Here is a 25,363-nt window from a genome sequence, read left to right on the forward strand (position 1 = left end):
GGAGCTATTGGACTTTTGAGCAATCAAGGTGCGAAATAAATGAGGTTTATCTTTGAAGTTGTTAATCGAGCTATTGAAGTTGTTAAAAGAGTGAAACCTTTTGAAATAGATCGGGAGCTATTGGACTTTTGAGCAATCAAGGGGCGAAATAAATGAGGAATTTTGTATGAATGTCATGGACATATGAGGATTGAGGGATTTACTGATGCTAATTGGGCAGGTGATGTGACTGATAGAAGGTCTACATTTGGGTATTTTACATTTGTTGGAGGTAATTTGGTTACGTAGTGGAGAAAGAAGCAGAATGTGGTATCACGGTCTGTTGAGAATCAATGTCAGCCCAAAACCATAAGTAATCCACAACCCAATCTAAAGTCCAAGTCCATATCTAGTTTGATGATGTAATTGCTTACAATTGCAAAGTTAGGCAATGTTAAGTATGGTTGAGTGGAAAAAATTAGGTGCAATTAATGGGTTTTGTGTGGTAGTAAATAATCTTAGTTTAATTAAGTGTGTGGTGTAGCTTTCATTTGGTTTGCTATAAATACCCAAGTCCCCAAGCATTGTATATCATCCAAGGAAAAACAAAGCCTAGAGCTAAATAAGAAAAGCTTTGCTAATTAGTTTGTTTTGTGAGCTTTCTTTAAGAGTGTGCTCTATTTTCTTCTTCTTGGGATCATTAGAGTTATCTTGGATACTCTTCTTATTCAACAATTGGTATCAGGGCCAAGTCGGTCAGGGATAGTTCTTAGTAGAGCATTGGTTGTAAAGTCTCTTGAAATTCCGAGTATGCTCTGTGGTTGCAGTTTTGACTGATCTTCCACATCAGAAAAGATTTCTTGAGATTATTGCTGGGGTTATCACAAAGCTTGAGAGGGAGCTTCTTTGTGTCGAGAGTAGTGTATTACTCTGCACGGTAGTCACTCAAGCTTGTTCGGTGTAGTCAAAGTCTTGCCGATACGATGGGTAATCTTCAAGTTGTTGGAGGAATCAAGAAGCTCAACAACCAAAACTATAACACGTGGGCAACGTGTATAGAGTCTTACCTTCAAGGTCAAGACTTGTGGGAGGTTGTCGGTGGTAGTGAAGTTACACAACCGGCAGCGGAAGATGCTAACGGCGTCTTGCGGAAGTGGAAAATTAAAGCAGACAATTCAATGTTTTCCTTAAAGACCACAATAGAAGAAGAAATGTTGGAGCACATTCGGGATGCTAAAACGCCAAAGGAAGCATGAGACACTTTTGTTACACTCTTTTCGAAGAGGAACGATACAAAATTGCAACTTCTTGAGAATGAGCTGCTATCGATGGTACAACGCGACATGACGATTGCCCAGTACTTTCACAAGGTGAAGTCGATATGCCGCGAAATTTCAGAATTAGATCCAACAGCTCCTATTGGGGAAACCAGGATGAAGAGAATAATTATCCATGGTTTGAGACCCGAATATCGAGGGTTCATTGCCGCTATACAAGGATGGCCGACACAATGATTGTATGTACCTTTTATTCAGAATTGTGGAATACAGAAAAGTTAAGTCGTAAAATTGTATTGTTGACTGCTTCTTTGTTTGCTGTAAAAAGAACACAGCTACAAAGCAAAAAATCAAATGACTCAGCTACCACATCATACATGGCATCTCCATTGAAGTACACCTAAATGTCTTTTAGTCCTGTTTAGCATATTTAAAATCTTCTTTGGAGATGGTCTAAATGTTGGATAAATTACTTGGTATATATTAGTTATGGATGGTGCTACCCACACACTTTTCAATTTTTGGCCCCCGATTGAATGAATTTAAGAGGATCTAATGACATAAATTAATAAGGAGTGTGAGAGATAAAAATAGGTGTATGGATAGCACCACCTTGATTATAGTTGCTCAAATGATACATTTTAATGCAACAATTTACTTAATTACAATCTATTGTTTGATTATTCAAGAATGAGTTAGGGCTCGTTTGGATGTACTTTTAAAATGACTAAAACTGCTTTTGTAGAAAATATTTTTGGATTTCAAAAGCACTTAAAGTGATTTTTCATGATTTACTTACATTTTTACTAATGATTGGTTCTAAAAACATTTTCACCAAAAGTGCTTTTAGTCATTTCAAAAGCACATCCAAACGAGCTCTTAGTGATTTGATTAGATATGTTTATATTTAATTATTATTATCTCAAAGTATTAATTATACTTATCCTCGAAAAATAAAAGTACCAATTATAGTTACCCCCGTAACGTGTCAACTAAGTTACATAAATCTAGCTTGATTATTACAATAAGATTAATCGTTGCTTGACTCATTACATGATAGATTGATAGGTACCAAAATTTGGACACAAGATGATTTGTTTTGTTGTTAATCCTAATACCATTCCCTCTTAAATCAAGATTTAAATTACTAATATTGCGTGGAACTCACTCGTGTTGAATTTCTATATGTATAATTTTAGTAACATAAATAAACTATCATAATTTTAACTCAACTAAGTATTCACTCCCGATAAATAAAAACATCACGTAAAACCATGAATAGGTGTATAATTGAGAAAAATCCCGATTTTAAAAAAAAATTGACAAAAATTAAATGTAACTCGTATACAATTGTTTTAGTTCTAAACAAAGAGACAACTCACACTTGGATATTTTACTTGTCAGCTTGTACAACTGTATATTTACTGTAACGGTTTTGTAACTAATCTTAGCCTCAATAATTAAGTTAATTAGGTGTAATTAATTACTAAATTTTATTGGCAAATGTATATATACTGTGTTCTAATTCCTTATTCATTAAGAAATAAATATACAAAACTTCTTTTTATAAAAAGTTATAAAAAAATTATACATACAAGTCAAACTTTGCAATTGCCAATGACTTGCATGGAACAACCAACTGCACTTCCTCCTCCTCCTCCTCCTCCTTCTCTTTTTCTTTTCCTTTTTTTATTTTCAATGTGTAAAGTTTAAAAATATGCCTATTCATAAATAGGGGCTATGAATTGTGCACGGCCACCGCCACGGAACCACCGTCAAGTACGTTTCATTAATTTCTCCTCTCTCTTTCTCTCCCTCTCTCAATTATATGAAATTGTCTGTACAAAATTTGACCTGATTTGGTGCGTTCGTTGTTGAGTACGACTAAGGCTCACACTCAGACACAGAGCACTGAGAACCATGAGAAACGAGGTCGACCTGCCGATGACTTCAAAGAAACGAGGTCGACCTGCGCTGGACCTTCCGCCACCCTGCCGCAGAAACTCGCCGGATTGGTACTTCTTCCCCAGCTAATTACGAATATAACCATTGCAAACGCCATTAGAAATTCTCCACTAGTTAATAAATAACTGAGTTGGTAGTTTTGTATTTTCCACTGTTTCATCATAATCTTATTTACTTGTCTGCTGGATGGCATCAGTCCTGGTTCAAATTTGTTAACTGGTTTACAAATCCTAGCTTCTGGGGTAAAATTTCTTAATTTCACTAGATTTGGATACCTCTTTGGTTGTGACGGACTTAAAATGATGTTTAGTCCTTGATTCGTACCGTATGCTGTTCATGCTTGTGTTCCTTTTTCTGTTTGCACCCTTTTGATAAACAATCTCTTGTAGATTCGGGAATATTGTGCTGTCTCATTCATATTCTCAATGCCCTTCTGGATCCTGATGAAACCAATCGAAACCAAAAGGCTGTTGAGAATAAATCCCATATTGAAAAACTCTTCCATATATGTTTCTGAAAGGTAACAAACGTTCAATAGAAGCTGGTAACAAACCCGAGAACCCAAAACCCCTTTCTCATTTGTAGCATCCAGTTTCATAGAAAAGAATGAGAGGGGATGGATGGAAAATGGGAGAGAAATCATTAGGATCTGTTCTGTTTCCTATTTCATTACTTTCCAATCATTAGAAGTGTTGGTATTCACAAGAGTTTGCTAACTCAATACCAAAATATGTGGGTGATAAGTTTACAAACTCTATCACACCTCTCACTTTCACTCTCAATAAAATTGGACAAGGAAAGAAATAGAGAAATAGAGAAATAGAGAAATAGAGAAAGGAGGGAAGCAACAAGCTTTGGTAAAACACTTGCACTTAGATATATGAAAAGAGAGTTTACAAACTCAATAGCTTACAAGCTGAAAATGAGAATGGGAAATGGGATTCGGATGGGATGATCTAAAGCTTAGCAAGATGGCCTATTTATACAAAACAGAAATTAATAAACAATGCAACAATACATATAATGAATGATGGTGTTCCACATCTTTACACCCTTTCAAACACATGTAGCAACTTTGATAGTTGGCATACACATGCATTGCATCATGGCAGGTTGTAATAACCACCTTTACAGCAGCTCACATCTCTGCTGTCTTTCAATCTCCTTTCGGCTAACACATGGAGGAAGCAATGATCTTTGTAGTTGCTGGAAACAATCTGTAAAGAAAGGTTAGCATCACATGGACAGATCACATGACTTTTAATTTGAATTTCCAACATGCCCCCTCAAATTAAAACGCCTTCATGCCTAGCATTTCACGTAACAGCCGGAATGATTCAACTGGTAATGGCTTAGTGAAGATGTCTGCCACTTGTTCCTTCGTGTGACAATAGACAAGCTCAATTGTCTTTTGCTTCACATGGTCCCTTAGAAAATGGAACCTGGTATCAATGTGCTTGCTCCTTCCATGTTGGACTGGATTCCTAGCAAGCTTGATAGCTGAGATGTTATCCACATGAATCACAGTCGATTCCATTTGTGGATGACACACTGACTTCAACAGATTTCTTAACCAAATTGCCTCACACACGGTTGAGGCTACAGCAACATACTCGACTTCACATGATGACAAAGCAACAATTGATTGCTTCTTTGAAGTCCATGAGAAAGCTATTGATCCTAGAAAAAACACATAGCCAGTTGTGCTTTTCCTTTCATCTTGGTCACCTCCCCAATCACTATCTGAATAACCAAATAATTTTGCATCTTCACCAAAATTATAAAATAGACCATAGTTTAGAGTACCTCTTATGTACCTCAAAATTCTCTTGGCGGCCAGCCAATGAGACTCCCTTGGTGTTTCCATGTATCGACTCACGAGTCCAACACCATAAACTATATCAGGTCTTGTGATTGTAAGGTACCTTAGGCTTCCAACCAAGCTTTTGTACACGGTTGAGTTTACAAACTCACCTTCTCCTTCCTTAGACAGCTTCAATCCAGTTGCAACTGGAGTGTTGACAATATTGCACTTGTCCATATTGAATTTCTCCAATATATCTCTCATGTACTTTTGTTGAGAAATGTAGATACCATCACTTCCTTGCTTCACTTCTATGCCAAGAAAGTATGACATTAATCCATTGTCAGTCATCTCGAATTCACTGAACATGGATTGCTTGAACTCACAGAACATTGCTTCATTGTTTCCTGTAAACAACAAGTCATCTACATAGAGACAAATAATTAAGAACTCCCATTTTGCACCATTCTTCATGTAAACTGAATGCTCGTATGGACATTTCTGAAATCCATTTTGGTGAAGGTAGTTGTCAATCCTTGAGTTCCAAGCTCGTGGTGCTTGCTTGAGGCCATACAAAGCCTTCTTTAAACGATACACCTTATCTTCTTTTCCCTGTACTTGGAAGCCTTCTGGTTGTTCCACGTACACTTCTTCCTCAAGAACTCCATTAAGGAAGGCTGACTTGACATCTAATTGATAAATTTTCCATTTATGCTGAGCGGCAAGAGAGATTAGTAATCTTACCGTGTCAAGTCTTGCAACTGGAGCATAGACTTCATCATAGTCCACTCCATACTTCTGTTTGTAGCCCTTTGCTACAAGCCTTGATTTGTATCGATCCACACTCCCATCTGCAATGCGTTTGATCTTGTAAACCCACTTGACACCAATAGCCTTCTGATTTGGTGGGAGCTTTGTCAACTCCCAAGTGTCATTCTTCTCGATGGCATGGATCTCTTCTTCATGGCTTTTTTCCAACAATTTTCTTCCACAGCTTCATTGAATGAGAGAGGCTCGTGGTCTGCATAGAAGCAGAAAAAATTGGTTTCTTCTTCTTCTTGTCCATAAATCTCTGTGAGACTCCTTAACCTCACTGGAGTTGAGGAGTTGCTTTCCTCACTAGATGTAGGACCACTCCTTGCAATTCTGTGCACTGGAGTTGTTGTGATTGTTTGAGCAGGCTGTTGCTCAATAGGTGGTACAACTTCTGGTTCTTCAAAATCAGTGGAGACGATCTTCTCTTTACTGACTTCTTTGTTGTTCCACTTCCATGTCTCTTCCTCACTGAAGATGACATCTTTACTAACCACTAGTTTGCCAGTTAGTGGGTTGTAGAGCTTGTATGCCTTGGACTCTTCACTATAGCCCACAAACACACACTTCTCATCTCTATCATCAAGTTTCCTCCTCTTGGCTTCTGGAACTTGAGCATATGCAACACACCCAAAAATTCTTAGGTGTGTAACATTCGGCTTGTATCCACTCCAAGCCTCTTGTGGTGTCATCCTCTTGACATTCTTTGTTGGACATCGATTCAACAAATAAATCGAACAAGCTACAGCTTCTGCCCATAACTCTTTTGGCAAATTCTTCTCCTTAAGCATGGACCTTGTCATGTCAAGGATGGTTCGATTCTTTCTTTCAGCTATCCCATTTTGCTGTGGTGTATAGGCAGCAGTCAGTTGATGCCTAATTCCTTGCTCCTTGCAGTAGGCTTGGAAAGCATTGGAGGTGTACTCTCCACCTCTATCTGATCTCACAGCCACAAGCTTGTGGTTGCTTTCAGCCTCTGTTAGTGCCTTGAACTCCTTGAAGATTTTTAGGGCAGCCGACTTCTCCTTGAGAAAATAAACCCAAGTCTTCCTACTAAAATCATCAATGAAAGTAATAAAATACCTATTACCTCCATAAGACATGGGATCCAATGGACCACATATATCTGTGTGCACCAACTGCAGTGGTGCCCTTGCTCTTCATGTATCACCAATAGGGAATGATAGTCGTGCTTGCTTGCCAAGCACACAACCTTCACATACTTGGCGTGTGGCTTCAATCTGGGGTAGACCACGAACCATTCCTCCACTTGACAGCAACTTTAGGCCATTGAAATGAAGATGGCCAAATCGAAGATGCCATTTCCATGACTCATCTTCCATTACACCGATGTTGCAACTCCCAATCTTTGTGTTCAACTTCAACGGGAACATTCGGTTTTTTGACATTTGAACATGTGCAATAAGCTTTCTTTTTGCATTCCTGAGAGTGAGAAACATATCCTCCATATGCATAACATACCCTTTCTGGAGCAGTTGACCAATGCTCAAAATGTTGCTCTTTATACCTGGTATGTAGTAGGTATCGGAGATGTATTATTCTTTACCATCCTTCTGGATGATTTTGATCTTTCCTTTGCCTTCAACTGGCAACTCTGAGGAGTCACCAAGACTCACAGATCCATAAGGCCCATCTTTGAGTTCGGCAAAAAACTCTTTCTTTCCACACATGTGGTTGCTTGCACCAGAGTCTAAATACCAGACATCTTGTTGGCTACTGATATCATGGTGTGCTAGAAAGACTGTAAGTTCTTCACCAGCATTTCCACTTGATTCTGCCATGTTGACATGCTCACCATTTTTATATGAACATTCATTTGCATAATGTCCATACTGCTTGCAACTGTGACACTGGATATGCGTCTTTCCTCGAGTAGATCTCCACTCTTGAGACTGACCTAGATTTTGTGCATAGTCTCGACCTCTTCCTCGGGCTCGTCCTCGGCTACAGTTGGATGAACTCCCACGACGTGAGTTCCACTGCCCACGACCTTTATTTGGTTTGTCAATATTCAACTTTGACTCCAAAGCTTGCTCTAGCATTGTGGGGCTTGCATTCTTCTGAATACGTTGCTCGTGAACTATGAGGGATCCTAGTAGCTCCTCTGCGCTCATCACCTCCAAATCCTTGGATTCCTCAATGGCAGTCACCACATGCTCAAACTTAGATGTGAGTGACCGGAGTATCTTCTCCACAACTCGTACTTCATCGAGTCTCTCGCCATTTCTCCTCATCTGATTTACTATCACAATGAGCCTTGAGTGATAGTCGGAGATGCTCTCCCCTTCATTCATGTGAGCAGTTTCAAAATCTGCTCGAAGTGACTGTAACCTCACTTTCTTGACTCGATCTACTCCTTTGTAGATTGTACTAAGTGTATCCCATACTTGCTTGCTCGTTGTTGCTTCTGCAACCTTCTCGAACGTTGAATCTTCCAAACCCTGGTATAGAAGATACAGCGCCTTTTGGTCCTTCTTTCGTAAGTCCTTGAGAGTGTTCCTTTGATCCGCAGTATATACGGCTTCTTGCTCAGCAGTGGGTACAACATACCCACTACTGACAACTTCCCATAGCTCCTGTGATCCAAACAATGCTTTGAATTGGATGCACCATCTTTCATAATTTTCTTTCTTCAATGTGGGAACTTGGAGTTGCACTAAATTACAAGCTGAAAATGAGAATGGGAAATGGGATTCGGATGGGATGATCTAAAGCTTAGCAAGATGGCCTATTTATACAAAACAGAAATTAATAAACAATGCAACAATACATATAATGAATGATGGTGTTCCACATCTTTACACCCTTTCAAACACATGCAGCAACTTTGATAGTTGGCATACACATGCATTGCATCATGGCAGGTTGTAATAACCACCTTTACAGCAGCTCACATCTCTGCTGTCTTTCAATCTCCTTTCGGCTAACACATGGAGGAAGCAATGATCTTTGTAGTTGCTGGAAACAATCTGTAAAGAAAGGTTAGCATCACATGGACAGATCACATGACTTTTAATTTGAATTTCCAACAAGAAGTGCTTGGCTGGTGTTAGAAATGGTTCTGCTGTATACTCCTCTCTTTTACCAGCTTCTATCAGAGAGTTTTTCTTTGTATCGTTTTGTTAAGTAGTTATCATTATGGTCGTGAAGAAAAAGGAGGTAGTCGCAAAATGAATTTCCCCTCGGGTAAGGGCTAGCCTCCAAGTTCCAGTTCAATTGAGAGGCTCTAGCGTGCCAAATAATTTGAAAATGGAATGAAGTGTTAGTAACAACTTTCCTTTTACTATATTTTCTTTTAAGCTGGTGTTTAGTATTTTGCAGGATTGGAAGTGTATTATCTCTATGCTTTTGGATAAGAATCCATTGGTCGAGCTTACTCATGAGGATGCAACAAACTGGGTACGATGCAACTTCCTTGTGCATCTGTTAAAAAGGCTGTAGGAGAGAGGATTGCTCCAGCCACTGATAATCGGAAGCAATACTACAATAAAGCTCAAAAAGTGCGTAACTTGTACACTCCTTTTTAATCTTTTGTCCCTTTTGTGTTATCTTCGCCTTGCTTGGTATTTGTCCATGTTTGTCATAGCATGTTTTGGAGAATGAATCTGATATTTGTCAGGCTTTCCTTCAAGTTTACTATCCTGTTTATTTGTGTCTTTTCCTGCCCCAAGTCTACCTGTTGATTTATCCTGGTTTGGATGATATGTACAAAAGAGGACTTGATTCTAAATTCCCTTTTTCTGAATATGCCTGGAAATATTTGAACACAACGGACGAGATATAACTCTTGCCATCATGAAGAATTACCCGTTACTTCTATGTAAGTTCATGGATGACAAAGTACAAGTACCATCACTGATTGAATATATCGTGCGTATGAATACTGAGCTATATTCCTGAAGAGACATGAGCAGATGCTTAACTGTGTTTTTTCGTTGCTTGTTATATGGTATTTCTTCACAACTTAGTCTCAAAGAAAATGCTTATATGCTTTTTCAGAAATTTAAAATTAGAAATGTCCTTCAACTCATCAAGGAGACATTTTTATATACATGGTGAGACTGAGGCACTGAGATCTTGCGTAAATGCTGTCAACCTTTGTTCCACGGAGAGTCAAGGTGAACTAAAAGATTTTGTTCGTAGTGCATTAAGGGAACTTTAGAACGAGCTTATTGCCAAACCTAAATCTGCAATGAAAGAAGATACCAATAACTTGCTAACTGTCGATTGTTAAAAAAAAATGATGATGATAACCGTCTCCTTCACAATAACTTCATTCTAGGTATTGAATAATGGAAAATTCAGTTCTAGTCTAATGAAATATTTGCTGTGCTTAAGGTTTGTATTCTGCTATCGGAGTTGTGGTTTATGTTTTTGCTTCAACAAATCTGTAAATGTTGCCAGATGCGTCCATTCTTAAACAGTTTTGGAACCTTTGTGTGCAACATCGCCATAATTCAGGTTAGTAATTTGTTCTTAATCCAAGGATTCAACAATCTATAAGCTGAAATCGAAGCATTTCAATCTTTAGACTCTGGTGAACTTTATATATTATGTACTCTCACTCAAGACACAACTCGGAATTTGATTAACAAAGAAAAAGAGAAATAGGGTGGAAAAAACTCTATTTCTCAGAAATAAAAGTTGACTAACTAATTTTCTATATGCATGTCTTAGTGTCTTTGGGTTTAAGTAACACCCATTGCACTATTTGATGAGACGATGTAACCTATAAAAAAATATGCAATATTTCAAACGAAAACCGTTGGTTCTTCACTACTTGGCATCATGTTTGCATGTGAAACAGTGGTCACATTAAAATTAAATATTGTAAATTAATATTATAATATATAATTTTCAACAAATTCTTCATTAAAAACCACGAAGGTTACGATTCAACATTCAAGAAAGGAAACATACATCACACGAATACGAGTAACCAAGTAGTAAATATTAACAACCAACCTAAGTTAAGCTTCAATGTTTAAAGCTACTGCCTACTGGTTTCCAAGCTAACACAGGTTTCATGGTTTACCAAAATACTTGCTAAGCCAATCCAGCTACCGATTAACCATTAGGACTGCTTCTTCCTCTTGATGCAGACTTGCGATCTTGAGCAGAATCCTCAGGAGAAACGAATATGTGATGTAGTTGCAATCGGACAAAACATTCAGGTCCATTTAGAACCCAACTTCATTCGTCATGACCTAATAGAAGAAGTCAAGATATTGGCACGATGGTGGCTGATCTCTCTGCAGTACCCGCCCTACAATTAAAAAGTAAACGAAATAAAAGTCACAATTTTTATTTAAAAAGAAAAAAAATTACAATTTATTATGTTTTTTGGTAATAATAATTAACAAATTTTAAATTATGATTTTTACCTCCAACAATTCCACCACAAAAACGATCTAAAAGGCAGGCTTGGGTGAGTAGTAGCATTGTATCTTGGAAGGCATGTGCTAATTGCCCATGACAATAATCTGTTAGATACCGCAAGTTTATACTACATATTAACGAACAAAATAATTAGTATTTTATATTTACAAACATACTAATATTTTCTATATAATTAGTACGTTAGATTCTCAAAAAAAAAAAATAATAATTTCTATCTATAAATACAAAAGCAATATCAAGGTCTTAGGTTTGATTACCAAAGGCAAATTTGAACTATGTTATCACTAGTTCATTATCAAACTTAGCCCATAGATAATCGTTTGTTTAAAAAAAAAAAAAAATGGAAAAAACAATACCACAAAAACAAAGTTCATAGTTCGAACAAAATTCTTAAAACTTACTATTCTTCTCCTGTACCAAGAGCCATAACACTATCACTCATCGTAAATGATTCACCTGCGATCACTCGAAACATTTGGGGATGTGGACTTGTAATGTCCCATCCCAAAACAAGGCTGCACACTGTGCCATAGGGACTAACAAACTGATAGGCTAGATTAGCCGCTAGCTCCACCCTGTGCAACTCCTTAGGTATTGTTGAAAACTATCACCATCCAATTGAAAATCAATATATATAATTTTGAGTAAAAAAAAAAAATTGGGAATTTTTAGTTACCACTGATGTTATCGATTGGTACATATCCTCCCATGCCATCCTCAATCCAGCCATTGTAATTGTTGACCCTAAAAATTACAAAGCCTACGTGGCGCGCAGGCCGAGTAATTAATGAGCTAACTACGTCCTTCGATCGAATGCGGGGCGTGCCAACTCGTCGGCCGAGCTCGGCCGAGGAGTAAAATTTGTTGATGTTGCGTTGAGCGCGTCGGTGACTTCTTTATCTTGCGATTGCGGCCGAGGAAGGAACAAATCTCGGCCTTTGGATTCTCGAGCCTGAAGACAAGGCTGCTAGTTCTACGAAGTTCAATATCAAATTCGGCTTTTATGGTGCCGAATGTAGTAACCTGGTAACACCTCACTTCGCCGAGAAGGCTAATGAGATGACCTCTGCCACTAAGGATTTGAAAATCCTTCTCGAACGAGACTTGGATAGATAACCAGTCGGCCTCGACGCAGTGCTGTTTATCCAAACTGAAGGTGCTTCGGGAACGGCTGATTCTACGGCAACAGTGCTGTTTATCCAAACTGAAGATGTTCGCCGGTTGCCTTCACAGTGCTGTTTATCCAAACTGAAGATGTGTCGGCGGAAAAAGAAAATAAAAAATCTCAAGATGTTTGAGAGGTTTTGCGCAGGGCAGTTGGGTGTTGAATTGGAGGTCTCCTGAATGGTGTTCGCAGCCTTGTATTTATAGAAGCAGATGTGTGGTGTGGCTTCACTTGTGCAGAATTTGATTTTAATTCAAACTCATCAGCTAGAGTCTAGGTCAAAGACTTCTCAAGGTAAGCAACAACCTATCTTTTAGATATCAAACTTATCTCAACCACTTTATCATCCAACGGTCTAGAACTTTACTCATCTAACGGCCTTGATTGTATGGGCCGATAGCGTAAATTTAGGTCCAAACATTGCCCCCCAGTTTCCTTGAGCTTCGGCCTTTCAGCCAAATGGTTAAGGAAATTAGCGCAGTCGAAGAAATATATGGTCGAGAAATCCACTCCATAGCCTGACAAGTCTCGAAATAAACCTCGACGGGCTGGCCGAGAGAAAACCAAATAGGGTTGAAGTCTTGAAGGCTCTCACCCACTGCTTCTCATGGTACTCGGAATATATATATATATATATATATATATATATATATATATATATATACATGTATGTATGTATGTACAAGTGCCTGATATATTTGTCTGCCATACTTTTGGCATATATATATATATATATATATATATATATATATATATATATATAATGGGGCGGAACTAACAACAGGCGGCAAAGCCGGCCATAGAATGTAAAGTGCGGAAGTAAAATATAAAATAGCAGCAGGAGGCATAGCCGTCCATAGAATTTAAAGTGCAGAAATAAAACATATAAAAACAGAGTAGCATATCAAAATAATGAATTAAACGTAATGATGCAAATATATTTGGAAAATAAGTTTTATTGAAAACTTACTGCAATGCAGATAACAAACAGGTATTGCCTAATGGCAGATGAAACAAGTAAACAAAGAGATGGAGCTCGCAGGCATCCTGAATAATATGTATGTATTACAAGTGTTTGAATAATCTCAGAGAGATATGGTTGAACTGAGTTCTTGAAGTTAAAAACTTATTCCTCTTCTGAAGATGAATCCTCGTTATATAGAGCGAGGAGGTTGAATGAGACTTGGCCAAATGATCCGGGAATCCCGCTGTCTGCTAAAGCTGGGTGAAAGAATAGTGAAGATGCTTTGATTCTTTTATAAAAGTTAAATGAATAGTGACTTTTTTGTTTTTCACTATTGTGAATAGTGACTTTTTTGTTTTTCACTATTGAAGAATAATGCTTTGTCTTTTGCGGAAGAGATGAAAACAGCTACTGCTGATGATGTTGCTGGGCTGACACAATCACATGGGCAAATATTGCTTTTCAGATATCAAATGGGTCCTGGGCATCTTGAAAATCTGCTTGATCAGCCCATTTGGCGGGAAGCTGAGACGAGGCATCAGAATTATCTGAATCTGAGTCTGAACCTTTTTTCTTTTGCAGCAATGCTGCTTCCGCCATTAGCAGCTGAGCCATATCCAGTAGTTGGGTAGTTTTTTCTTTCTTTGAACTGGAGGACTTGGCTGACTTGGAAATTCCTTTGAGAGAGGAAGATGGACTAATGTCTGATAAGGACTGAACTGGTTCCTGAGCTTTTGGTAATTCAGGAAATTGCTGATGAATTGGCAAAGCTTGTGAGGACGAAGATGAAACTTTGATTGGCAGTGCCTGAAAAGATGCCTGGGGAAATTCCACTTTTACAAGATCAATAATTTTTTGGTGGTTGAATTTATCCCACCATTTTACCCATCTGGTTCTGTAAATACCACCGGTGTCTATTTCAAAGTTCCATTTGAGAATCCATGGGATCTTGTACTTGGCCATGAGCAGTGAAAAAATAGTAACTCTGTTGTCGAAACGACTTCTGTCAAAACTAGGCTGGAAGTTGTTTGTGAGTACATGACGAAGGTCATCTGGAATGATGGAAGAGCTTGGGCCATGGGAAGCCCACCAATCTGGAAACCATGCAGGAAACCGCAATCTGAAATTCTTATCAAAAGTTATGAACCATGAATGACTAAAGTCTTCTGTCTGGTGGAGAAAAATGTTGGTCCATGCTTGGATATAATCATAGTAATTGTAATGATTGTTTGGGATGAGAACATGCTGGGTATGAAGGGGTTTTGTGTGAAAAAGGGGAATTCCCCATTCGAGTTCGGTAAGGAATTTTCCAATATGGAGTGAATGATACAATATTTTGTTTTGGTGAGTGGTACTGTAAATTGGCTTAATAGCAATGCTTTCTGTTTCTGAAAGGATAGCCTGGTAATATTTTAGGCTTTTATAGGATTCAGTTGGTAAGAAATGAAAATTTGGTGGAAGGAGTAATTTGGCAATGCGCTCTGGGGGTTGGTTTTTGTCAATATGAAGAGGAATGCTAAAAAGCTTTTCAGAATGAGGGTTCTGGACATATGGTGATGTTTTAGCATAGCTAGGTGTTTTTGGTTGTGAGGGAGCTGGAGAACGAACTGATGAGTAAGGATCATAAGGGGTGGCTAAGGCCGTTTGGTAATTTGGTCGGATATTTCCTACTGTTGATCCTAAGGGAGTAAATCTGTTTGTAATGGCGAGGGCCGATGAAGAGTCGGGAATAGACTCTTGTTTTACTGGTGCTGGGGTTTGGGTAAGGGTGGCTGGGAGCCTTCGTTGCTGAGTAGGATTAGTACTCATTCTTCCCCTGCAAAAATTCTCTGGTTAGAAAATCTGGGATGCAATTCTGGCTGCCTTTAATGTATTCAATATCAAAATCAAAAATACTTAATATGGCTTGCCAGCGTGCAAAAATCTGTTTTGATGCAATATTTTGAACATCTTTTTGTAAAACATGTTTTGCAGATTTGCAATCAACACGAACTAAAAATTTTTGATTTAATAAATCATCTTGGAATTTGCTAATACATAATACAATAGATAAAATCTCTTTTTTAATAGTACTATAATTAGTTTGAGCAGAATTCCAAACTCCTGAATGAAAACGAACAATTTGTTCAGGATCTTCGGAAGAAATTTTTTGTTTAAGGATACCTCCATAACCGATTTCAGATGCGTCGGTTTCGACTATTTTGAGAGAGCCGGGAGTTGGAATGCCAAGGCAAGGCAAAGTCTTGACATGATTTTTGATCTGTTTGACAATGGAAGTATGATTTTGTGACCATGATGGAGGATTTTCCTTGAGACGATCAAACAAGGGCTTACATTGTTGACGCAGGTGAGGATAAAATTCTGAAACATAATTGAGAGATCCAAGGAATCTTTGAAGCTGGGTTTTATCAATAATTTGATCTGGAAATTTATCAGCAAACTGGATGACTCGATCTATTGGTTGAATGGTAGACCTGTAAATATGGTAACCTAAAAATCTAACTTTGGTTTGGAATAACTTAATCTTAGATGCCGAAACAACTAACCCATTGGACCTAATGATCCTAACAAATGCATGCAAATGCTTCCAATGCTCTTCTATTGATTTTGAGAAAATTAATACATCATCAATATAAACAATCGAAAAATGGCTGTATTGATTAAAAATTTCATTCATGATATTTTGAAATTCACTTGGTGCATTTTTCAAGCCGAAAGGCATTACATTCCACTCGTAATGTCCGAAAGGAGTTACAAAAGCAGTTTTGTATTTATCAGATTCATGAATTTGAATTTGCCAAAAGCCTGATTTCATATCAAATTTAGAAAAAATAGTTGCCTGAGAAAGTCTCTTTATCAAGTCTCTTTTGTTAGGAATTGGATATCGGATCCATTCTAAAACATCATTCAAAGGTTTGTAGTTAATAACCAGTCGTGGAGCACCGCGTTCTAATTCTGCGTTTTTCTGGACATAAAAAGCAGGGCATGACCATGGAGATTTGCTTTTACGGATAATTCCTTTTTCTAAAAGTTGATTAATTTCAGTTTTACAAAACTCTAAGACTTCTTGATTCATTTGAATTGGTCGTGCTTTTGTGGGGATTTTTAACTCAATAAAATCTTTAACATAAGGTAGTTTAACAATATGTTGTTTTCTGTGCCAAAAAGCATTTGGAAGATCGGAACAAATTTCTTTAGTAAGCTTATCGGAAAACTGGCGAATAGAATCTAATAAAGATTTGTTTGTTAATTGTTCTTCAATTCTTTTGTGAAGAATTTCTTCCTGTAAAAAAGCAATTTGTTGGGATTTTGCAGTAATCTGGTTGAGGGTTTTCGAAACATTATCTTTTTGAAGTTGTTTTAACTTTTTAAGATCTGTTTCCATGCAAAATTCAAAAGTAATTTTTTGGCCAAAAACCTTGGTAGAAATGCAGTTATGATGAACTTTGAAAGGATAAATTAATGCAATGAAAGGGAGTCCCAAAATAACTGGATCAGAAATATTTTTGATTAAAACAAATGGAGTTTTAAAACAAATATTTTGTTGACAAACATGGGCTTTGGGAATTTCGTATTTTAATTTCATCGGGGATTGATTTGCAGCGCTAAGTGTTTCCGTAGACTTGTGAAAATATTTAGTAGGTATTAATCCTTCTTGAATGCAATTTAAATCTGCACCTGAATCAATTAAAGCGATGGTTTCTAAATGAAAATCTTCGATTACTATCGTAACTTTAGAATACCATTTTCGAATTCTTATTTTGTCTAAAAGACTTAAAACAAGTTCTTTTGAAGAAGAAGATTTAGTCGAGTGAGCGTCGGAATCGGAATTTGAGGAAGAACCATTTTGTTCTTGGACGAGTTCTTGCGTACGTACTCTACTGAGTTGTGAACGAATTTCGGTATTTTCGGATTTTAAAAACTTAATTTCCGATTTGACTTGATTAACTTCTTTTTGCAGATCTTTGAGGGTGATCTCCTTTTTGTGTTTATTAAAACGTTCCAAAGTGGTACTGAGAGAAATATTTTGAGAAGAAATTTGACTAGTGCCAGGTTCATGAGAAGAAATCAAATTTTTGAGTTTTTTCAAATAAAAAGATTTTAACTCAGGGTCATCGACTTTACTAATTAATTCCATTAAAAACTCTTCTTGTTCTTCTTGCTTATTAAGCACTGAAATTTTGTTACAACAAGTGTCCGTGCACCCAAACTTAATGTTTGGCGAGGAGACGTCGCTAGAACTGCTAGAGTCGGAGACGGAAAAATCGGGATTTTTGTCAGATTGACTAGAGTCGGTATTTCTAATTTCTAAAGCCTGGATAAGTTGAACCTTCTCTTCTTCAGAGATTTTTAGTTGGTTAATAACCTTTTTAACCTTGCATTCATTTGCATAATGACCAAATTTACCACACTTGTAACACTTTCCCTTTTTATTTTGAAAATCCTTTTTAGACTTTCGAAAAGGTTTTTTGTTTGAAGATGGTTTTTCATAAAATTTATTTGTCTGAAAAGGTTTGTTGGAAGATCTTTTGTTTTTATAAAATCTGGATTGATGTTTAGAAAACTTGCTGGTTTGTTGGGCTTTTTTCTTTTTACTCGAAGGAGCGATTGGAGGTAAACCATATTGTTCACAAAATGTTCCAAGTTCGTATTTAGCAATAGATTTATCTTTATGAACTTGTTTTGAAATCTTCATGTCGATACACATTTTCAATCCTTCCTTTTGAATAACATTAACTATGTTACCATAAGTAAGGGTATGATAAGGTATGACACCTTCTTCATTTACTAAAACATTTCGAATTTTGTGAGCAAAAAGATTTGGTAAACCATTGATAAATTTTTCTTTCCAAAAAGGTTGATTACTATCTTCCCGAAGCATAACTCTGGATATGAAAACATCTTTATACCATCTGAAATCACTTAAGGTTGGACACCTTAAATTACTCAGTTGGTCGTGAATACGCGTAGTAACGTTGCTGGGTGTTCCTATAAAGTGTTCTATAATCGTATAAAGTAAAGTATTTACTCCGTCGGGTATTCCCTGTCCTATCGTTTCATCAAAAATGGGAAATCCTTCCTCATCTTTTTTGACCGCAAAGCGTATTTCATCTCTGGACTGAGAAGTTAAGTGCTTCTCCCACCAAGAATGAAGCATTCCCGTGAAGCCAGTGACGAGAAGATCAACGATTTGTGTTTGTGTAAAATTGTGATTTGAAATATAGCTATTAGCAACCATGGACATGTGTTGAAGTTTGTTCAAAAGTTCTTGTTCGGATAAGCCATCTATGTTCCACTCATAAAGTTTGTCGGCTGAAACTGAAAATTGATTTTGAATATTTCGTTCTTCAAATTGAAGGTCAGGAGGAGTTGGCCTGGGATACCAGTTTTTTGTGAGAGAAGTAGGGTTGACCGGATGAGTACGAATACGTTTTAAATCAAAAGTTGGTTGAAGATCAATGTTTTGAAAAATATTTTCAATATTTTGGATAGCAGAACTAGTTTCCGTGTCCTGAGAAGAATCAGAAGTATTTTCTTCTTCGACAGAAACATCATTGTTTTGCAAAACATTAACAACTTTTTCTTTTTTGAGCTCAGTGAGCATATGATCAATTTTTTGTAAAGTAGTCATGGATTTTAAAGCAGTGGAACTTGAAGCAGTATCAGTAAAATTTACTAAAGGTTTTTCTTTTGGAGAAGATTTTGGTTGAGACAATTTGTCGATTTTGGTTTCAATTTTGTCTAACTGTTTTCCAATGGTATGAAGACTTTGGTTTGTAAAATTATTCTGTTCAATGACAGGTTTAAAACCAGAATCTTCTTTTGGAATTTTAAAAGGGGTTGCGGGGATATTGGTATTACCAGTGGAAATCAAAATAGTTTCTTTGGGAGGATGACTGGAAGAAATCAAAGTTTTGTCTTCCTTAACCCAATTTTCTTTGGTAACAACCGTAACTTTATTTTTTGTTTCAAAATGTTTTTCAATAAAATCAAAGAAAGATATTTCAAATTGGTATTGTTCTACAAAAGCTTTCCATTCGGCATATATGGCTAGCTTTTCTTCATCACAATACTTTTTTCTAAAAATATTTCTTCTGGGGATGTTTTCCTCAGAAGTGATGTCAGCTTTAAGCTTCCTCCATCGGATTTTATGTGGTTTATTTAAAACAAGTAATTGGTGATTCACCGATGTTGTTTCAAAATCAGAAGGAGTTGGAGAAGTGGGTTCTTCTTGGTTTGGAGGATGATAAACAGGATGTGCAACTTGTGAAGAGGTGTCGACAGACTTTAATTTGAGTAAATCATTGACTAGATCTTGTTGTGCAGCTTCCTGCTCTTTTAACTTTTTGTTTACTAAAGATTTGATTAAATCTTGATCTCGACCCAGTCTATCGGTTGACGTGGATCCAGAAAAACACTGTCTGCTAGGAGTAAAAGATTTGTGCGACAAGACTGATTCACAAGATTTTCTTGCTGGACGATCAAAATTGATTTTAACTGTGCCGTCAAAATATTGTTCAATGTTGTCAAGATTAACGAGGCTGTTTTGAACGGAAACCGGCTTACTTTCATTAATTAAACACCAATCTGAGGGGAGACTGATGTCTGACCACCTAATGGTTCTTGGTACTCTAATGTTTGCGCTTTCTTGGGTTGTTTGGATTAAAAGAGTGTGGTCGCGAGGACTTTTGTTCAAAGCTTGAAAATTCATGTTTGTGCCAGTGACTTTGTAATAAACTCTAAAAATAAGTGCCAAAGGTTGTGTTCCTTCCAGGACTTGGTACCCGGAGGTTTTGATATTAAGAGTAAGAGCTTTTAAAACATGTGGATCTGAAAGACTTATTGTGAGATCGGGAAAACAATCAAAATGGATAGGTCCGTTATATATATATATATATATATATATATATAGACACATACACAAACACACACATAAAACAAACCTGTGCCGAGCATCATCTCGCCGAGCTCGGCATGTGTGTTCATGTATATATATGTTAGTGACTTATAAAAGTGGCTAAACCATATGGGGCCGAGAGAAATGAGCCGAGTTCAAGAAGCATTGGGTGTAGAACCTATATACATATATATATCCCATTGTATTCGGCCAAACTTTCTTTTATTCGGCTAAAGAATTGTATTCGGCCATATAGTTTTGTAAAGTGGGCCGAGGCCGAGGCCAAGAAGAATTGGGTGTAGAACCTATATATATATATATATTCGGCCAATCCGGCCATATATATATTTGGATTGCCGCACTGTAGTTGCCCCCTTTATTTTCTTCGCATCGGCCGAGGAGCCGAATGGTCCAGGAATTTATTTGTCAACAGGTATAAAAAATTTCCCCAGCTTCGGCTACATGGCTTTGAAACTTGTAATTCCGCCAAATGACCACGAAAAACATATAGTTGAGAAACCACCGCCGAACAAAATTTATTCGGCAAACTAATGTTTAAAATTCCATTCCTTTCTCCAGTTTCTTTGCCTTCAAAAGTTCCATAGACTTGGTTGCATCACTTGGAAAGTATATTGGTACGAGACCGAGAAAAACTGGGGTCGAGGATAAAGTGGGGCCGAGACCAAGTAGAACTAGGGTCGAAGACGATGAAAACCATTCCTGGAGCTCGGCCTGCCTATATATACATATTTATATATAAAAGTGGCATATATATATATATATATATATATATATACACACACGGCATCCTGATGTAAGCTAACTTTAAAACCAAGGTTAGGCTTGAAATTTCAAACAAATTGCACACTGCACTAAGCATCAGGCCATCACCGCTTAAATTTCACTGAGGAAAAGCTTATTGAGAGCAAGCCCATAATGTCTGCCCCCCATTTTCTTTTCATCGGCTTGCATAGCCGTATGTTCAAGAAAATAATTTATTTATTATATATATATTTTTAGCATACGGAAATAAAAATGGTCGAACCATAAATAGGAGGAGGCCAACGATGTTTTATTCCAAGCCAAGATCGTTTAATATGAAAATTTTCAAATTGATTTCTCTCTAGGCCGAATAAAGAATTTTCTCCAAATATTTGTAACTTGGTGAAAATTTTTTCATTTTCGGCCGCCGAATGTGTTAAACAATTATTATGCCCCACAAGCATAATTTCGGCTTTTAATTCAAACAACTTAGCCGAATGAGATTTCTCTATATCGGTGTTATCACCAATAATCATATTGATTGGCGTAGTTTCGGCATCTAAAACCATGTCTCTAATTACCATATCAATTGATGTGGTTTTATGGTCCGAAGTCGTGTATCGGTATTGTTCGTCATTGGAACACTCCTCTAAAGAATCATTTTCTGAGTCAATTTTTGGCTCAGAAACTTGAACATTTTCTTCTAGGCCTACCACACTTTCAGTCTCGACCGAAAAAATAGGTGGCCTTTGTTCCTCGACCAAATTAACAATTTTCTTAGGCCGATGTCTGATTACGGCCGAAGCGGAAAATTGCCCCCCAGTCTTTTCAACCAACCATTCCTCAAATGGAATTGATTTGTAGTCGAAAACGTAAGGAAAATATTTTCCATCTAGCCAGGCATTAAATCGAGCCCTGTCTTCATTTACCCATTGCTCTTGCAGGGCAACATGAGCTTTTATTCTCAACATGTAAGCGAATGACTTTTGCAACTCTTTATGGCCACGAAGAACTTTTTCCACTTCCAAAGATCTTTTTCGTTCTTCATTGTGTTTTTTCAATTCCTCTAGGCGCTCGTACAATCGGCTACGTTGAGCCAGATTGGAATCTTGATATATCATATGAACTTCGTAGTTTTAGCACTGTGTCCCACTGGGCGTGCCAAAATGTTGACCCTAAAAATTACAAAGCCTACGTGGCGCGCAGGCCGAGTAATTAATGAGCTAACTACGTCCTTCGATCGAATGCGGGGCGTGCCAACTCGTTGGCCGAGCTCGGCCGAGGAGTAAAATTTGTTGATGTTGCGTTGAGCGCGTCGGTGACTTCTTTATCTTACGATTGCGGCCGAGGAAGGAACAAATCTCGGCCTTTGGATTCTCGAGCCTGAAGACAAGGCTGCTAGTTCTACGAAGTTCAATATCAAATTCGGCTTTTATGGTGCCGAATGTAGTAACCTGGTAACACCTCACTTCGCCGAGAAGGCTAATGAGATGACCTCTGCCACTAAGGATTTGAAAATCCTTCTCGACCGAGACTTGGATAGATAACCAGTCGGCCTCGACGCAGTGCTGTTTATCCAAACTGAAGGTGCTTCGGGAACGGCTGATTCTACGGCAACAGTGCTGTTTATCCAAACTGAAGATGTTCGCCGGTTGCCTTCACAGTGCTGTTTATCCAAACTGAAGATGTGTCGGCGGAAAAAGAAAATAAAAAATCTCAAGATGTTTGAGAGGTTTTGCGCAGGGCAGTTGGGTGTTGAATTGGAGGTCTCCTGAATGGTGTTCGCAGCCTTGTATTTATAGAAGCAGATGTGTGGTGTGGCTTCACTTGTGCAGAATTTGATTTTAATTCAAACTCATCAGCTAGAGTCTAGGTCAAAGACTTCTCAAGGTAAGCAACAACCTATCTTTTAGATATCAAACTTATCTCAACCACTTTATCATCCAACGGTCTAGAACTTTACTCATCTAACGGCCTTGATTGTATGGGCCGATAGCGTAAATTTAGGTCCAAACAGTAATATATATGTTTCGACTTATTTGATGGAACTTGTTATAATTAAGATTAGTTACATCTCCGGTCAAGGAATTGCTCAACTTTGAATCAACTCCAACACAAATAAAATTTCCCCAACGGTAAGCAATATTAATGGTGCCATGTTCATAGCATGAAAAACCTGCACCACAAATAAGGAAGGAGAGATTTATGGGTGAAAAACTTTTGAGCTCCTAATTATGGAGAAACAGAACATAAAAGAATACAAACAATCATATCCACTAAGTGAAACAGAGTTCGGAAGGAGTGAAACCTTTTGCACCAGATTGGGAGCCATTGGACTCCTGAGCAATCAAGTGTTCATACTCTAATGCTCTTACCACATGCCTGATCTCTGGTGGTAGAAGCTGGTGTCTGCAACATAGAGAAAATTATAATGCTGAGTTAGAATATCCTACCCTTTTGAAATCATATCAGTTTTCTTTGCTTCTTAGTTATAATGCTGAGTTAGAATATCCTACCCTTTTGAAATTATATCAGTTTTCTTTGCTTCTTAGTTATAATGCTGAGTCAGAATATCCTACCCTTTTGATATCTTGCACATCATCTGCTCTAATGTAGTTATCTTGTCGTGAGTCATTGAGAGCCTCTTGTTCAGTGATTCCACACGAGGTCCCTCAGTTTCAATCTTTTTTTCAGCATTTAATTGTATACGAGTAGTTTCTCGCCTGGTAGCAAGTGTGTTGGCAGCAGATATAAATGATGTGATCAGTTGCAGAGCCCTCCAAGTAGCAGCTTGACGATAAGTCCTTGGACTGCTGCTTTAACATAAAACAGGGCAATTCAAACGAGAGTAGTTAACAGATAAACGCACCTTTTAACAATAAGAACTTGAAAATTTTGAACACTAACCGTGACAATGCAGTTATATAATCCATGCACTTTAACAAAATCTGATCAGACAGTGGTCCATGCTGACACTCGCCGACCAAGTTATCCCATAAACATTGAAGATTATCTTTCAAGTTGTTAAATTCTTTCTTTTTTGAACTTTGGCTACTCGTTTTTACTTTTGCGGTTGTGCAACTACCAGAGAATGTGGTCCGATCACCGTTCTTGTCTCCGTCAACCATGGTGGTCGGCTGTGGCTTTAGCGACCACACCTTGGATCCCTTCGGTTTCTCCTCCTTCAAAACTCTTATCCCAACAGTCAATGAATGATTTAGATTCACAAATGAAACAGATACTGAAATAAACAAAAATAATCCCAAAATACAAAAAAAAGAAATTGAGGGGCACACGTTTACCTGATAGAGGCATTCCAGAGGTGGAGCAAAGACTCTAGCGATGGTGGTGATTATGTTTCTCAGACTCATAGGACGTTAAAATGGGGTTTGAGGTTTTGAGAGATAGAGGGAAGGAAAATATAGGGTGAGAGTGTGTGTGATAATTGACGTATCTAAGCTAGTGAGAAATGACGTAATTGAGCAAGCTAGTGAGAATTGACGTAATTAAGCAAAAAAAAAGCTAAGCTAATGAACTTTTATAATTGTGGTTGTGCATGGATATGGTTTTTGCAGAGGGACGTACAAAAAAAAAAAAAAAGTATGAAACAAGGTATGAAAAAAAAGTATGAAATTAATAGGTACAATTCGAAAGTGAGTCCTCCCAAGCAATTTCGTCGGCTCTTCAGGCTGAGTTGCTAGCGATTAAGCATGGAGTTGAGTTGGCTCAACAACTTGGCTATCAAAAGGTACGAGTCGAAAGTGACTCCTCCCAAGCAATATCTATTATCAATGCTTGTGTGGATCGTGCTTCCACTATGGATTTGCTAGCGGGGGATGTTTTACATAGTGCAACTTTGTTTTCTACTTTGACGTTTATTCTTATTTCTAGGAATGATAATGGAATTGCCCATCGATTGGCAAATGTAGCATCGATTGGCAATTGCCCATCGATTGGCAAATGATAATGGAATTGCCCATCGATTGGTCACCTAGTGGTGATAATATGTAAAGAGAGAGATAGATAAGCAAACACAAGATGAACGTGGTTCACCTTAAATTTAGCTACGTCCACAGAGTAGATGAGTTCTCATTAATGGGGTGACAGAGTGTGGGAGAATTGAGGAATAGCTAAGCTTAAGGGCTGGTTTGGTATTGCTGTGCTTTGAAAAAAAGCTGCTTCTGCTGTGCTGTGAGAATAAGCAGCTGTGAAATAAAACAGCAGAGTGTTTGGTAAACTTTTTTTTATAAAAGTGCTTTTGAAAAAAAAAGCAGTATTATAGTGTTTGGTAAACTTTTATGTAAAATAGATGTGA

At 37.6% G+C, this 25,363-nt stretch overlaps 2 protein-coding genes across 2 annotated transcripts; both read right to left on the bottom strand.

The window, feature by feature from the left end:
• Positions 1 to 10,855: 10,855 nt before the first annotated feature.
• LOC148693276 (uncharacterized) lies at positions 10,856 to 24,363 on the bottom strand. Its single transcript, XM_088680352.1, has 9 exons — positions 24,351 to 24,363; positions 23,956 to 24,289; positions 23,628 to 23,864; positions 23,357 to 23,457; positions 23,070 to 23,224; positions 11,936 to 11,995; positions 11,661 to 11,863; positions 11,244 to 11,365; positions 10,856 to 11,125 (listed from the first exon to the last, which is right to left on the bottom strand). The coding sequence occupies exons 1-9, from the start codon at positions 24,361 to 24,363 to the stop codon at positions 11,067 to 11,069; spliced, it is 1,284 nt and encodes a 427-aa protein (XP_088536478.1). The 3' UTR covers positions 10,856 to 11,066.
• On the bottom strand, positions 13,738 to 15,197 carry LOC148693277 (uncharacterized). Its single transcript, XM_088679456.1, has one exon. The coding sequence runs from the start codon at positions 15,195 to 15,197 to the stop codon at positions 13,851 to 13,853; it is 1,347 nt and encodes a 448-aa protein (XP_088535582.1). The 3' UTR covers positions 13,738 to 13,850.
• Positions 24,364 to 25,363: the final 1,000 nt, after the last annotated feature.

This window comes from Pyrus communis, chromosome 11, assembly GCF_041283825.1.
Source record: "Pyrus communis isolate YQ-2024b chromosome 11, ASM4128382v1, whole genome shotgun sequence".
NCBI classification, from domain to species: domain Eukaryota; kingdom Viridiplantae; phylum Streptophyta; class Magnoliopsida; order Rosales; family Rosaceae; genus Pyrus; species Pyrus communis.